Source organism: Diadema setosum, chromosome 11, assembly GCF_964275005.1.
Source record: "Diadema setosum chromosome 11, eeDiaSeto1, whole genome shotgun sequence".
NCBI lineage: Eukaryota > Metazoa > Echinodermata > Echinoidea > Diadematoida > Diadematidae > Diadema > Diadema setosum.
This window is the reverse complement of record NC_092695.1, coordinates 8,555,450-8,571,841: the sequence shown is the minus strand read 5'-3', so window position 1 is coordinate 8,571,841 and position 16,392 is coordinate 8,555,450. Positions and strand designations below refer to the sequence as shown.

Genomic DNA, 16,392 nt, shown 5'->3' with positions numbered 1-16,392 from the left:
GAGGTATCCCAATGAAACTTGGCATGTATATGTATTAAGGGGTGAAGTTGTGCCTATCAACTTTTGGGTGCACATGCTCAAGGTCAAAGGTCAAAAGGTCAAGGTCAAATGCTTAAAATTTTACTATTTCCCCCATATCTATGCCATGCCTGAAGATATTTTCTTGAAACTTAGTGTATACATGTATTACTCAATCAAGATTCTCTAGTGAAAGTTTGGGATCATGCGGTCAAAGGTCAAAGGTGAAAAGGTCGAGTAAAAAATGTTAAATTTAACTTTTTTCTCCGTATCTTGGAAATAGTTCAAGGTATCTTCATGGAACATAGTATATGCATGTACTGACTGGCAGTGATTAGCTAGGGAATTTGGGGTTCATGGGGTCAAAGGTCAGGGGTCAAAGGTCAAGGGCAACACTTCAAAATTTTACTATTTCCCTCATATTTGTGCATTGCCAGCAGGATTTTTTTATTAACTTGGTGTATGCATTTTTAACCTGATAGTGATTCTCTAGAAAGTTTTGTTTTTGTTTTTGTTTTTGCCAAAAAGGTCAAAAGGTCAAAGATCAAGTGAAAGTGTTGAACTTACTTCTTCCTCCATATCTCGAAAGTGGCTCAAGTTATCATGAAACTTAGTACATATTTATGCATGTTTTGCCTGACAGTAATTCTCTTATGAGTTTTAGGGTCAATGGCCAGATGAAAATGGTAACAATTTACTATTCAATACGGAAATTGCATTTTTTATCCATACCTTGAAACTTACTCAAGGCATAAACTTATAAAAGGGACAAAGTCAAGTTAAAGTCCTTCAATCCCCAAATACGTGCTCTCCTATTCATCCAATTAAACCTATGTCAAGTAAGGTGAACATTCAACACTTTTGTGACAAACATGTCATTTTGATATTTTGCCAGTTTTGTGAAAATGTAATCGCACATTGTCCACATGTACTATAGACCTATTAGGAGAATCATGCATTATGGCGGAGGCATACCAGTCGCCATAGCGACATTTCTAGTTTGAGCAATTAACTTCAAATTTGGCATGTGTGACCGCTATCACAGGCAGATGTGCAAGACACCTTTTTAATGAGTATTTCATAATGCGTTGCCATGGCAACGGAAGATTTTCATAAAAATCTTACAAAATGTTGTGGATTGCACTACTCTTTCAGTGTTGTTGCAATTCAGTTTGAATTTGGGATTTCATGCGATCAGTGTAATGTATATTTGTGCAAAACACCTGTGATGTGTGTGTTAATAAATCTGTTGCCATGGCAACAGCACTTTTTTTTTACCAATCATACAAAAATGTGTGGATTAGCCTAACTCCTTCAGTTTTCAAGCATTTGGCTTGAAAATTGACACATGTGACCACTATGGTATGTAGATGTGCATACTTACTTTTTCGTCATTGTTGATCAATGTATTGCCATGGTAACAGCATAGTTTGAATGAAAATCATACGAAAATATTGTGGATTCAGTTAACTCCCTCAGTCTTAGAGCATTTGACTTGAAATTTGGCACACATGACCACTATAGTATATAGATGTGCAAACTTAATCTTTCATCAGTGGTGAGCAATGCGTTGCCATGTTAACAGCTTTTTTTTTTAACCAAAAAACATACAAAAATATTGTGGATTCAGCTAACTTCCTTTAGTCTTTGAGCATTTAGCTAGAAATTTGGCACACATGACCACTGTGGTACGTAGATATGTAAACGTAATCTTTCGTCAGTGGTGATCAATGTGTTGCCATAGTAACGGCATATTTTGAATGAAAATCATACAAAAATATTTTGGATTCAGTTAACTCCCTCACTCTTTGAGCATTTGTGACCGTGCACCTCAAAACGAACATAAAGTCGCACACACTGATTTTGCATGAGGACTGAAAATAAGTGAAATGGATCAACCTAGCCGAACTTGACTTTTTCATATTTTCTGAAAGAGCGGGTCTTCTTTTACATTATGTTAAAATTTGGTATCATAAAACGGGCAGGAAAGTGTGTTTTTTTTAGCAGTTTATCTCGAACATTTTTGGTAGAATAGTGTGATTAGGTGTGTCTTTAGAATCCCCTTTTCATTTCTGAAAAACCTTGTCCACACTCTTCACTTTCAACTCTAATAACTTTTGAAAGGATAGGGCTACTGCTTTGAAAGTTGGCATTAATTATGAACAGAATGTGTTAATGAGGCATGCTTAATTTCAGTTTAATCTGCTAATCCCTTCATTGTTGTTACTCTGGTGGTTTACTTCCTGTTTTTTGTCCCATTCATCGCACAGCCAGCACAGTTTGGTAAAGATTAAGCGCTTGAATAGACACTGTACTTCAGAGCCTCTTTTCTCAGTTCACACTTTTCCTGAGTTTGTGCTTTCTTTCCAATATTTAGATAGGTTAGGAGAGTCCATTTGATTTGAGTTATACATCATTTTAAAGCTTAAAGTCTGTTCTTTCAGAATGTGGTCTTAACTAAAAATTCATGTCTGGCGACTTTTTGTTTGTTTTGAGGTGCAGGGTCACATTTGGCCTGAAATTTGGCACATGCAACCACTATAGCATATAGATGTGCAAACTTAATCTTTCGTCGGTGGTGAACAATGCTTTGCCATGGTAACAGCATCTTTTCACTAAAATGCATACAAAAATATTGTGGATTCAGGTAACTACCTAGTCAGTCTTTGAGCATTTTGCTTGAAATTTGGCACATGTGACCACTATAGTACGTAGATGAGCATACATAGTCTTTCGTCATTGTTGATCAATGTGTTGCCATGGTAACAGTATATTTTGAATGAAAATCATGCAAAAATATTGTGGATTCAGTTAACTCCCTCAGTCTTTGAGCATTTGGCTTGAAATTTGGCACATGTGACCACTATAGCATATAGATGTTCAAACTTAATCTATCATTATTGTTGAACAATGCATTGCCATGGTAACTTTTTTTTTAACCAAAAAGCATGTGGATTCAGCCAACCCCCTCAGTCTTTGAGCATTTGTCTTGAAATTTGGCACACCTGACCACTATGGTACGTAGGAGTGCAAACTTAACCTTTCGTCATTGTTGATCATTGTGTTGCCATGGTAACAGCATAGTTTGAATGAAAATCATACAAAAATATTGTGGATTCAGGTAACTCCCTCAGTCTTTGAGCATTTGGCTTGAAATTTGGCACATGCAACCATTATAGTACAGAAATATGCAAACTTCATATTTCATAATTGTTGAACAATGTGTTACCATGGTAACAGTGCATTTTGAATGAAAATCATACAAACATTTCGATTCTCCTAACTCTCTCTGTTTAGAGCATTTTGGCTTCAAATTTGGCACATGTTACCTCAACATTACCTAGATGTGCAAAAAATCTTTTGTCAGTGTGGAAAATGTGTTGCCATGGTAACCGTATATTTTGAATGAAAATGATAACACTAATATTGTGAATTCAACTAAGCCCCTCATCCTTTTAGCATTTGGCTTGAAATTTGGCACATGTGACGGCTATGATATATAGTTGTGCAGACTCATTTTTTTTTTCTTAATGTCCAACATTGTGTTGCCATGGTTACACAATTTTTAAGAAAAACCATGGAAATCGTCAGTTTATTCATCTTGCTCACTCAGTTTTTGAGCACTTGACTTGAAATGTGGGACATGTGACTAACAGTGAGCAATACATTTATTCACTGTTGAACAGTGCATTGCCATGGTAATTTTTTTTTCATTAAAAAGTAAAAAATAAAATAAAAAATCCTTGTTGAACTAATTCCCTCAGTTGTGGGTGGGGGTATATAAATCACAATGAGTGACAGTTCTAGTTTATTTCTTTATCTATCTATAGATATCTATCTATCTATATCTATCTAGTTCTGTCTCTTCAATTTCAGCCTTAACCCTGCCATTTTTCATGAAATGAATTGTTTTAAATACAGCAGATTCGGTAGATTTTGATAAAGTGCTCCAAGTATCTAGTGTCAAGTGTACATAGTGTTCATAGATCTTTTTTTTTTCTATTGATTATAGGATTTGTCTCCTTGAATTATCTTTTTATTGCCTCACATTGCAGACTGTTGGAGAGTGCTATGACGATAGCGGCTTCTCTTGTTATCAATTGATGCCAACTACTGTAAGTACATTGTAGGTGTAGGAATTTCATCTGATTCTTGAAGCATTTATTACCTTTTGAACTGTTACAGCAAGTTTCATCAATATCACAGTCCTTCATGGAAAGGATTTTTCCAGGAGCTAACCGTTTTAACATTTTGAGACATTGATGATGCTTGTTTTGAGCAGGTTATTGCAACCGTGCAAATTGTGGCACTTCTTTGTTGTCTGAACTTCCACAATCTAAAAAAAAAAAATCATGCCATATTCAAGTTGGCTCCTATCAAAATAGATTGAATCAAGTGAACAGAATAAGTAAAGGTTCATCAAATTGAAACTAAAACTCACAAAGTTATGACACATTTAAAGTGTACCTATACCCTGAGTATCATGTATGCCATATTTGTAGAATATACTTGAAACATGCCCTCTGTAAAATATTAGAATTTTTTGTCACTCTGATTTTAATTTATTCTGGTCAAATATTGTCAATTGAAGAGTAAGAAAAATTAACATTCAAGGGCAACATAATGACTAATATGGTATTTGTAACAATTTTCCACATCTGTGTCTTCACTGTGTATAACTAAGTGTACAAAAGTGGAAAGATGTGGGAGGATGTGGGAAGTTGTCAGTAACTACAAACTTTGATGGCTATCTTGTGAGATTGGGAGCAGAGACTTGTAGACAGTCAGAATGTTTGTTTCAGTGTCACAGGAACTTCTAACCTTTCAATTTTCAAAGTATCAAGTCATTAAATCAAGTTCATCAAGTTGATTGTAAATGAGATTTGTAGGTTAATGGAAAAAATTATAATTTTTAAAGAATATTATGAATTTATGAGCACTCTCACTCTTACTTTCTCATTTGTCTCTCTAGTTTTGACCACAGATAGACAGTAAAGATATCAACCTATAGAATGCTTTACTTTGGAAACTAAAAGTATTCATTATTGGTCAAGATGTTTTTATCAGCACTGATTGATAAATTGCCCTACATTGATGTAAATAAGCACTAAATTGATCAGTGCTTTGTAGTATCAACCATGAAGAAGAATTATGGGCGTACATATTTGAGCACGATTCAAACCTATGACATCCTGATGTCTGGACAGGCGTAATCTCGATTAGCATTATATATCTCATTATAGCATGCAGCGGGTACTGCATAATTATTCAGATTCGTGACGTTCTTCCTTTGAGACATTTTTATTGCAACTGATTGACAAAGTGCCCTACATCAATGTAAATAATTATTTACGATGATGTAGGGCACTTTGCCAATCAGGTGCAATAAACACTGTCTTACAAGTGATGAAAAAAAAAAAAACTCATTTCAATTTTTCATAGAAGTGATAATGTAATTTCTTCTCTCCCCAGGAGGACTGTTACAACTACATCCGATATGTCTCATCATTGGGAGGACAGTGTGACAGCAGTAGCTGTCCAAGACTGTACTTCTGTGGCACGAACGCCCAGAATCCTGCTTGTTTCTTTTGTGACTTTTCAGTCAACAGTGGAGTAAGTGGATTAATGTTTGATACCTTCATCAAACTCACATGTGATTTCATGCACTTAACTGATATCCCTCCTTCCTGCCTGTCTTCTTTTTATTTTCTTTTAACCCAGCAAGTCCTGATGAAATTTAGCGGCAAAAATTGTCATCATGTCTTTGTGAAACTGGCAACTCTGAGTTTATGGTGTATCCTACAAATGTTTATTTGGGGACAATGATAAAGAATTGGTTAAATTCGTGAAATATATACAAATCAGATTTTTTTTTAAAAAGAGAAAATTTGCCAATTCAATAGGAACTGAGCCCTCATAAAATGCATTAGCCATATGAGAATCAATTGTAACTGGAATCAGGAAGTAAGGGGCTCTTTAAAAGTAAAACTGCAACTGAATCTAAGGATTATGTATAAATAGTAATTGGCTCATACAGGAGACCTTTTTACCTCACCTGAGCCAAAGGCCCGAGTGAGCCATTGTAATTAAATTATTTGTTGTGTGCCATATACTGTGTTTGTTCATCATGTTGTTTGCATTGTCCATCATGCAGAAATTTTTTACATTTTGATCTTCTTGAAAACCCCATGATGGATTTTCACTGAACTTGGTAGGACTGAATTTTACAATTTACATATTTCGATCATCTTGAAAATGTATTGTCAAATTTTCACTAAATGGACACCATGCTCCAGGTGTGTGTGTGTTTTTTTTTTTTTTTTGGGGGGGGGGGAGGGGTGCAGCAGGGGCTAAGGACCCCAGAACCCCCAAATTAGAGAATCTTTATACCATAGTTACATATGAAGAGTTTGTTCTTAAAGGGAAGGTAAACCCAAAGAGCAATGTGGATTGAATGAAAGCAGCAACATTAGTAGAACACATCAGTGAAAGTTTGAAGAAAATCGGACAATCGATGCAAAAGTTATGATTTTTTAAAGCTTTGGTGTTGGAACTGCTGGATGAGGAGACTACTAGAGGTTATGACGTATGAGAGGACAACAATATAAAGGAAATATAAAGAAATTTGGACAAAAAATTCATTTTTCACGAAAACCACATATTCCATCAACTTGATACTGACATATATCAAGGGTACCAATTATTCCCCCTGCTTTCTGAAAGCGATTAGGCAACTGCCCTTTCATGATGCTAGAAAAATGAATTTTTGTTGATTTTCCTTTATATTTTCTTTATATTGCTGTCCACTCATACGTCATAGCCTCTAGTAGTCTCCTCATCCAGCGGTTCCAACACCAAAACTTTAAAAATTCATAACTTTTGTATCGATTGTCCGATTTTCCTCAAACTGTCACTGATGTGTTCTGCTAATGTTGTTGCTTTTACTCAATCCACATTGCTCTTTGGGTTTACCTTCCCTTTAAAAACTGATAAGTTCATTTTTGAAGATTTTGAAGTACAATCTCTGTCATAAAGTAAAAAATAATACCTTTTAATTGATATATTGGTCACTACATATAAAAGTTAACATTTTTGGAGTTATGGTCAAAAGAAGCAAAAATTTTCTTATTATTCTCTTTATTGTCCCCGCCGAACGAGTTCGAGCAGGGGACTATGAAACAGGCTCCGTACGTGTTTGTGTCTGTGTGTCCGTCCGTGTGTCCGTGTGTGCGTCCGTGTGTGATCAAAATCTTCAATTTGCTACTTCTCTGTCATTTATGAGCCAATTTTGATTCTGTTTGCTTTATATGATAGCACTATGTGGGAGCTTTGAAACTTCTACACAGAATTTCAGTTGTGACCTTTGACCTTGACCTTTGACCTATATAGTACATTTTGCTACAAAATGCTACTCCTTCGCCATTTCTAACCCGATTTCGATTCCGTTTGCTTTATGTGATGGCACTAGTTGAGGGCTTCAAAACTTCTACACAGAATCTTGACCTTTGACTTCTTTGACCTTTGACCTTGAATTTTTGACCTGTATTGTACATTTTGCTACAAAATGCTACTCCTTCGCCATTTCTAACCCGATTTCGATTCCGTTTGCTTTATGTGATGGCAGCAGGTGAGGGCTTCAAAACTTCTACACAGAATTTTGACCTTTGACTTCTTTGACCTTTGACCTTGATTTTTGACCTATATTGTACATTGGCTACAAAATGCTACTCCTTCACCATTTCTAACCCGATTTCGATTCTGTTTGCTTTATGTGATGGCAATAGGTAAGGGCTTCAAAACTTCTTCACAGAATTTTTACCTTTGACTTCTTTGACCTTTTACCTTGATTTTTGACCTGTATTGTACATTTTGCTACAAAATGCTACTCCTTCGCCATTTCTAACCCGATTTCGATTCCGTTTGCTTTATGTGATGGCACTAGGTGAGGGTTTCAAAACTTCTACACAGAATTTTGACCTTTGACTTCTTTGACCTTTGACCTTGATTTTTGACCTATATTGTACAATGGCTACAAAATGCTACTCCTTCGCCATTTCTAACCCGATTTCGATTCCGTTTGCTTTATGTGATGGCAGCAGGTGAGGGCTTCAAAACTTCTACACAGAATTTTGACCTTTGATTTCTTTGACCTTTGACCTTGATTTGTGACCTGTATTGTACATTTTGCTACAAAATGCTACTTCCGGTGGGGACATATATTACGCACTGCGTAAATTCTACTTTTCCTTGTTTCTTATTATTCTCTTATTCTAAAACCTCCATTTGGCAAATATGGACTTATCGGTTTTTTGCGAACAAACTCTTCTTATTTTCTTCTATAAAACCAAAAATATGATGTACATTATGTTAACTTTGTTCTTTTAAGGTTATTGGGGCAGATTGATGGCTGGCCCCCTTTGGGCTACAGGACTGAATTAGAGGCCAGTTTCCACATTTTCATCTTCTTTTAGAAAATGCATGGTCAAATTTTCCTACAAACTTGGCAGGTATTATTACAAGTGTGATAGAATAAAGAAATTGAGACCATGCCCCCTTGAAGTGTCCCAAAGCTCCCCGTGTTTACTGTGTTCTAAGGTAATAGTCCGCAAGAATACATGGAGGATGAACTTGATTGACATAGTCGGGTGAGCACTAGACCCTGTGAGTCTTTAGTTTTTAATCATCGGGTATAAATGCACGACCTTGGTAACATCAAACCCTTTCAGTTCGTTGCACTATTACGCTGTCTTGTTTCAAGTACTGATTGCTGTGAAAAACAAAAAGATGGAACATTCAATATTATTGTATGAGTTTTGTAGACCACAGAAATGGAATCATAAGTTATTTTTTTTGTTGAGCCCACTGGAGGTGTGGGGAGACTAAGGGATCGCCTGCAGCGCGCGTCTGTCCGTCGTCCGTCCGTTGTCCGTCCATAACGCTACAAAAACTTCAATAACTCTTTACTCTGGGCTTCAATTGCAATCAAACCTCGAGGGAAGAGGGGTCATACAAAGTTTCACATTTTACCATATATGAAGGTCACCTCAAGGTCAAAGCTCACAGGCAGGGGTCAACAAACTTTTAGAGCCCAATGTTAAGTTTTTATGGCATTTCTTTTATGGGTCATAACTTTTGATCCATAACTCCATTTGTGACTAAACTTGGATGGTAGATGTCCCCTAGGGAGTGGATGATCACCACAAGGTCAAAGGTCACAAGCAGGGGTCAACAAACTTTTAGAGCCCAATGTTAAGTTTTTATGGCACGTTTCTATTACGGGTCATAACTTTTGATCCATAACTCCATTTGTGACTAAACTTGGATGGTAGATGTCCCGTGGGGAGTGGATGGTCACCACAAGGTCAATGGTCACAAGCATGGATCAACAAATTTTTAGAGCCCAATGTTAAGTTTTTATGGCGCGTTTCTATTATGGGTCGTAACTTTTGATCCATAGGTCCGTTTGTGACCAAACTTGGATGGTAGATGTCCCTTGGGGAGTTGATGGTCACCACAAGGTCAATGGTCACAGGCAGGGGTCAACAAACTTTAAGGGCCCAATGTTAAGTTTTTATGGCATGTTTCTTTTTCGCCATAAATTTTTGCCATTTTATATCTCAATTTATCTGTCATATCTCTTTTTTTTTATCTGTTATATCCCATTCGCGTACAATTTCCTGTACGCGAATGGGCGAGACACATTATGGCACTTGCCTTGTTCCATGTTATGTCTTTTCCTCTGAATTTGTAGTGTCGGACTATCAAACTAAGTTGATGCTTTGTCAATGTAAACTTTGAAGTTACGCAAGTGAAAATAAATGCACACTCAAAGCATGACTTTTCTCAAGAAAATTGCCTATAAATTGAAAACAAGCTCTAATGATGCAGCAATTTACCTATTGTAAAGTTCCATAAACTTCTCCATTGCATAATTTATCAATGTAGGAATTAATACTGATCTGTATCAAGAGATATAATGATGAACTACACAGTCACTATAGTATTCCTATATATTCATCGTGACTTGTTGGAGAGAGCTGAAGGCAGCCCATTTCAGTAAGTGCTTATCATAGGATAAAACATGGTTATTAATAACTTCATGCAGGTCTTCAAAACGTCTGTCAAATTTATTCTTGCAGTTCACGAGTTGCGACTTTGTGGACAATGAAGGCAACATCGCGGACCAGACTTGTGAAACTACCAACCCCGATGGCGGTTACACATTTCCACGGACTAGGGATGAAAATGCTACTGTGCTGTACATAAGTAAGCAAAATATCTACAAAGTATCCTGCATTTAAACTATCAACATTTGTGATAATCAGTGAGCTGGGAATGCATATGGCAGCATTCTGACTGGAAGGAAACAGACAGAAATTAGAATGGTAATGAATGCAGAGATGTTGGCAGCCTGCAATTTGCATAACAAGTCTTGCAAGTACAGTACTCTCCTCATAATAGGGTAGGCTCGAGCAGAGTGTTTCTTACCCGATTGAGGGGAGTACCCGATTAACAGAAGAACATGTTTCATTCATAATTGACGCACACAATGTGTATAAAAACATGCATTGTACACTGTACCAAACATCTACACTGTACACACGTGCTTGCACGGCACATTATACATACCTTACACTTGCTCAGTCATGAGCAATAATTTACACTCTTTTTATGGACAAATATGTCTTCAGAAACTTTGTTGTTTGACTATAGACTCCTCGCTAACATGCAGGTGTTTTCCGAAATGAACACGTCTCTTTGCGTGCACTAGTCACGTAGAACATCGGGTTACTTTTCGAGAAACATTAAGTGACTGGGAAAAGCAAAATTATGGAGCTGGTACATGGCCTGATTGTCGTTGCAAACTTCTTGTATTGTAAATGTTGTTGTGGAGCAAGGGAGGAGCGCAAGTATGTTTGACTCCTGTCTGTCTATTCAATTGTGAGTGCCAGCTACATGTGTAATGTTCGTTTACATGTGGCAAGTCGGTACTGGTACATGTGTTTTCATGTCTAATCACTCCCCAAATGATTGTTCTTCTTTGCAAATTTAGCAGAGAATGCGAGTAGCCGTGGAAAATTTGACATTCATGATTTCTTAAAGTGTTATATCTGCGATAAAATGTGGGTAGAAATTATATTAGAAGAAAATTATTTACCCATTTATGCGGAGAGGCAACCCGATTATCAGGTAATTTTAATGTGCATTGGAACTGATTTTGACATTACTACCCAATTAAACGGGGTACCCGTTTAAAGGGAAGGTAAACCCAAAGAGCAATGTGGATTGAGTAAAAGCAGCAACAGTAGTAGAGCACATCAGTGAAAGTTTGAGGAAAATCAGAAAATCGTTGCAAAAGTTATGAATTTTTAAAGTTTTGGTGTTTGAACCGCTGGATGAGGAGACTACTAGAGGTTATGACGTATGAGAGGACAACAATACAAAGAAAATATAAAGGAAATTCAACAAAAATTCATTTTTCTAGCATTATGAAAGAGCACTCGACTAACCGCTTTCAGAAAACAGGGGAAATAATTGTTACCCTTAACATATGTCAGTATCAAGTTGACGGAATTCGTAATTTTCATGAAATATTGATTTTTGTAGCATTTTCTTTATATTTTCTTTGTATTGTTGTCCACTCATACGTCATAACTTCTAGTAGTCTCCTCATCCAGCGGTTCCAACATCAAAACTTCAAAAATTCATAACTTTTGCATCGATTGTCCGATTTTCTTCAAACTTTCACTGATGCGTTCTACTAATGTTGCTGCTTTCACTCAATTCACATTGCTCTTAGGGTTTACCTTCCCTTTAAGCGATACCCGATTACACGGAGAGTACTGTATCAGCTTCAGTATTAAAGAAAAGGATGACGGGTTTACAGCGTGCTGTCACATGTGACATCTTATGAAGTGCTTGTAGGTCCTTTCTCATGGCTTCTCACTTTGGAGATGCCATCAAGCTCTAGAGCATTGAGTGGGTCCACATCAGCCTACAATGCTGAAGCCTCACATTGCAGGGGGAAGCACCCATTTTGTGGCAAACATTTTTGTGTATGAATACTTGCATATTGTAAGTGAAAAAAAAAAAAGCAAGTAATGTCTGCAACATCATTCTGATCCACTTATCTTGATTCTGAAGTATTACAGCAATTGCAAACATTCACAATGACCTTTTAAAAGACAAATATTTGTCTTCTGTAAATGCTGTTTACTCTCTTTAAAAAGTGTTGATGCTTATCAGTGAAAAAGTAATCTCATCTGATAATATACATGTACTACCACAGTTAAGACATTTTTTCGATGCAAAAGGTATGGATTAGTTGCCTTTTTCTGTGGTTTTATAACATTCATTCTTGGATTCAAAGGAATTTACTTCCTTTTTCATTTGGAGATGAAACAATTGGAAGACGTCATAAAGTTCTTATTAAACTCACAGAATATCAGCAGAAGAATATGCCAAATACTGGTAAATTACATTTGCATCCATTTTATTTCTAAATTGTTTTTTAAGTTGATATAAAGTTAAGTTAACAAAAGCCATGAAATTATCAAGATGAATTTGAATACAAGTTTATTCATTTGAGTAATTGTAATGAAAACTAGAGATTGTAATTTGTCATCACTGACAAATTAAGGTGATCCGATTTCTTTTTTAATCAATGATTCGAATCGTGATAGTGCAAAGTCTCAGCTACAACATACTAAAATCTGAGAGAAATTCACCGAAGCATAAGTAAGATAGTGCTCGATAAAGAGAGTCATGTCAATTTTCACATCTAAAAAAATTCCCTCCCATAGAGATAACACGTCATAGCGAAAATAGAAAAAGAAGTACATATGACCTTTCACCCCACTTTGAACAGACAAGATGGCATCTGAGCAAAAAGTGGTTATTTTATGAAATGATCCCTGTAATATGGTCTTTACGTGTGCAAAATATGGGAAAGATAGGACATGTATTCACCAAGATACAGGATGAAACATCTATGACCTTTGACCCTAATTTACTTACCCAAGATGGCGTCTGATCAAGTCGTTGTTATTTTATGAAATAATGTTCGTGACATGAACTAAATATGTGCAAAATATGGTGGTGATAGGGTATGTTTTTCTTGAGTTATTGCACATAACGTTGCAAAAAGAAAGAAATATTTCAATACATCGAAGATAAACTTTAATTTCAAGTAAGTTTTTTGACGTGATCCCGACATCGCATGAAAAAACGAAGGGCACACTTACGATAGCCCAAAGTCTCAGCTACAACATATTAAAATCTGGGAAAAATTCATCGAAGCATAAGTGAGCTTGTGCTCGAAAAAGATAGTCATGTCAATTTTCACTTCCAGAAAAACTGCTCTCCCATAGAGATAACACGTAAACTGGTCAAATTTTACAAGGATACTTTCAATCCATTTTTACGAGGTGATGACGTCATCCAATCAAAAGTTTGTTTATATAAATATGAAAGAACATTAAATAAGCTACAACATACTGAAAGTTAGGTGAAAATCGGCAAAGGATAAGTGAGATACGCTCGAGTGAACTTGAATTTTGAAGACGTCATTTTGAAAATTTACTTTTTTTACTTTTTTAAGAAATCTGATATCTTTTAATCATTTTTTCAGTATCGCCAACCCATGAAATGATATGTACAACTCATCAGCTTTCAAAATATGTAAAGAAAATGGGGGGTCACCGTCCATCCTGACGAGTAAAATCGGATTTAAAATTGGCGGTTTTTTGGCATTGTTGCACTGTATATCGCCATTGACGCGCGCACGGAATTTCAACTTTGACGGGCCCGTATGACGTCATATTGAGTCGGATTGACTTGAAACTTGGTAGAAACATTCGTTGACATTTCAGACATCCGATACGTGTGAAAAAACGGGAAATTTCTATTGCATGAGCTGTGCGTGCGTATATGCGCGCGCGCGTACGCGTCCGTCGATTTTTCTGAAATACTCCAAATGACCTGAAACGTGTGCAAAACAATTTTGAGCTCGATTGGAGCATGTTCAAATTTCAACGCGCGCGTACGCGCTCGTTTACTATGAACGTGACTAAATCTTATGAAATATATCAATAGAGCTTGACTTGAACTATATGATATGTAAATTTCATTGAGAAAATCCATTCCATTAATGAGATACGAATGTGAACGTGTTTTCAGATAATGACGTCATAGTGACGTCATGGTTGACTGATCACAGTGATACATTAGATCTGTCGTCCTTATGACGTGATACATATATGGTATCAGTTTAGAAGTGATAGGTGAATGACTTTTTGAGTTAACCTCTGCACAACATTTGAGGAGAAAGAAATAAAGAAGAAGAAGAAAGAATCCGTACAGATACAATAGGTGATCCGAGAGGATACTCGGATCACCTAATAATTTTCTGTCATATCCTCCAGAATAAAATCATGTCTGTGTAATGCAGCATTTCAAAACTTATTAAAACGAATTGCATGATACAAATGTTATACCTGGTATTACTGTGTACAGGATAATTAGTTCATGGTATTGTTGATATTGTTCTGAATCAGATGTAGCAGTAATCCATATGCATTCTTAATATTCCTATTTTCTTTAAGTTATTCCTGCTTGGCATTGTGTAAGAATGTCTTTCCTATGCTTGCAAGATAGGAGGGGAAAACTAACTTCATGTATTTTTTTTTTCTCTCTCTAAAGTCTCAGTGCCAAAGTCAGATTTTAGGCCTAACCTTGTTTTACCATCCATGCGATGTTTTTTGATGGTTTTTATGCCTCCGCCACAAAGTGGTGCCGGAGGCATTATGTTTTCGGGTTGTCCGTCCGTCCGTCCGTCCGTCCGTCCGTCCGTCCATCCGTCCTTCCGTCCGTCCGTCCGTCCGTCCGTCCTTCCGTCCGTCCGTAATGAATTTTGTGGACAAGGTAACTATCGAAACCTGTTGAGGTATCCTAATGAAACTTGGCATGTATGTGTATTAGGGGGTGAAGTTGTGCCTATCAACTTTTGGGTGCACATGCTCAAGGTCAAAGGTCAAAAGGTCAAGGTCAAATACATAAAATTTTACTATTTCCACCATATCTATTGAATGCCTGAAGATATTTTCTTGAAACTTAGTGTATACATGTATTACCCAATTAAGATTCTCTGGTGAAAGTTTGGGTCATGAGGTCAAAGGTCAAAGGTCAAAAGGTCAGGGTCAAATACATAAAATTTCACTATTTCCACCATATCTATTGAATGCCTGAAGAGATTTTCTTGAAACTTAGTGTATACATGTACTACCCAATTAAGATTCTCTGGTGAAAGTTTGGGTCATGAGGTCAAAGGTCAAAGGTCAAAAGGTCAGGGTCAAATACATAAAATTTCACTATTTCCACCATATCTATTGAATGCCTGAAGATATTTTCTTGAAACTTAGTGTATACATGTATTACCCAATTAAGATTCTCTGGTGAAAGTTTGGGTCATGAGGTCAAAGGTCAAAGGTCAAAAGGTCAAGTAAAAATATTAAAACTTCTTTTTTTTTCTCCGTACCTTGGAAAATTGTTCAAGGTATCTTCATGGAGCATAGTATATACATGTACTGACTGGAAGTGATTATCTAGAGAATGTAGGGTTCATGGGGTCAAAGGTCAGGGGTCAAAGGTCAAGTGCAAGACTTCAAAATTTTACTATTACCCTCATATTTATGCAATGCCAGCAGGGTTATTTTTTTACACTTGGTGTATGCGTGTGTAACCTAATAGAAATTCTTTGGAAAGTTTTTTTTTTTCTCTTTTTGCCTCAAAGGTCAAAAGGTCAAAGATCAAGTGAAAGTGCTGAGCTAACTTTTTCCTCCATATCTCGGAAGTGGCTCAAGTTACCTTGAAACTTAGTACATATTATGCATGTTCTACCTGAAAGTAATTATCTTATGAATTTTAGGGTCAAGGGCCAGATGAAAATGGTAACAATTTACTATTCAATTCAGAAATTGCACTTTTTCTCCACACCTGTACCTTGAAAATTACTCAATGCCTAAATGTGTGAATGGGTCAAAGTCAAGTTAAAGTCCTTAAATCCCTAGATACATGCTCTCTTATTCATCCAATTAAACCTACGTCAAGGAAGGTGAACATTCAACACATTTGTGACAAACTTGTCATTCCAATATTTTGCCAGTTTTGTGAAAATGTAATCACACAGTGTCCACATGTACTATCTAGACCTATTGGGAAAATCATGCATTATGGCGGAGGCATACCAGTCGCCAGAGCGACATTTCTAGTTCCATATGTGACCTGCTACAACAAAAGGATCCGACAGTCGCTGACAGCTAAACGGAGAAAACAGAGTTTGAAGTCAGATCATCAAAATCGGTCAAAACCATCAAA

At 36.5% G+C, this 16,392-nt stretch overlaps 1 protein-coding gene across 1 annotated transcript in view; it reads left to right on the top strand.

The window, feature by feature from the left end:
- Positions 1-16,392, top strand: part of LOC140235104 (semaphorin-5A-like) — a 61,371-nt gene that overhangs the window by 8,283 nt on the left and 36,696 nt on the right. Inside the window, exons 3-5 of the mRNA XM_072315142.1 lie at positions 4,074-4,133; positions 5,491-5,631; positions 10,158-10,284. Coding sequence (XP_072171243.1) covers positions 4,074-4,133; positions 5,491-5,631; positions 10,158-10,284 — 328 coding nt within the window. The remainder of the gene's footprint in view (positions 1-4,073; positions 4,134-5,490; positions 5,632-10,157; positions 10,285-16,392) is intronic.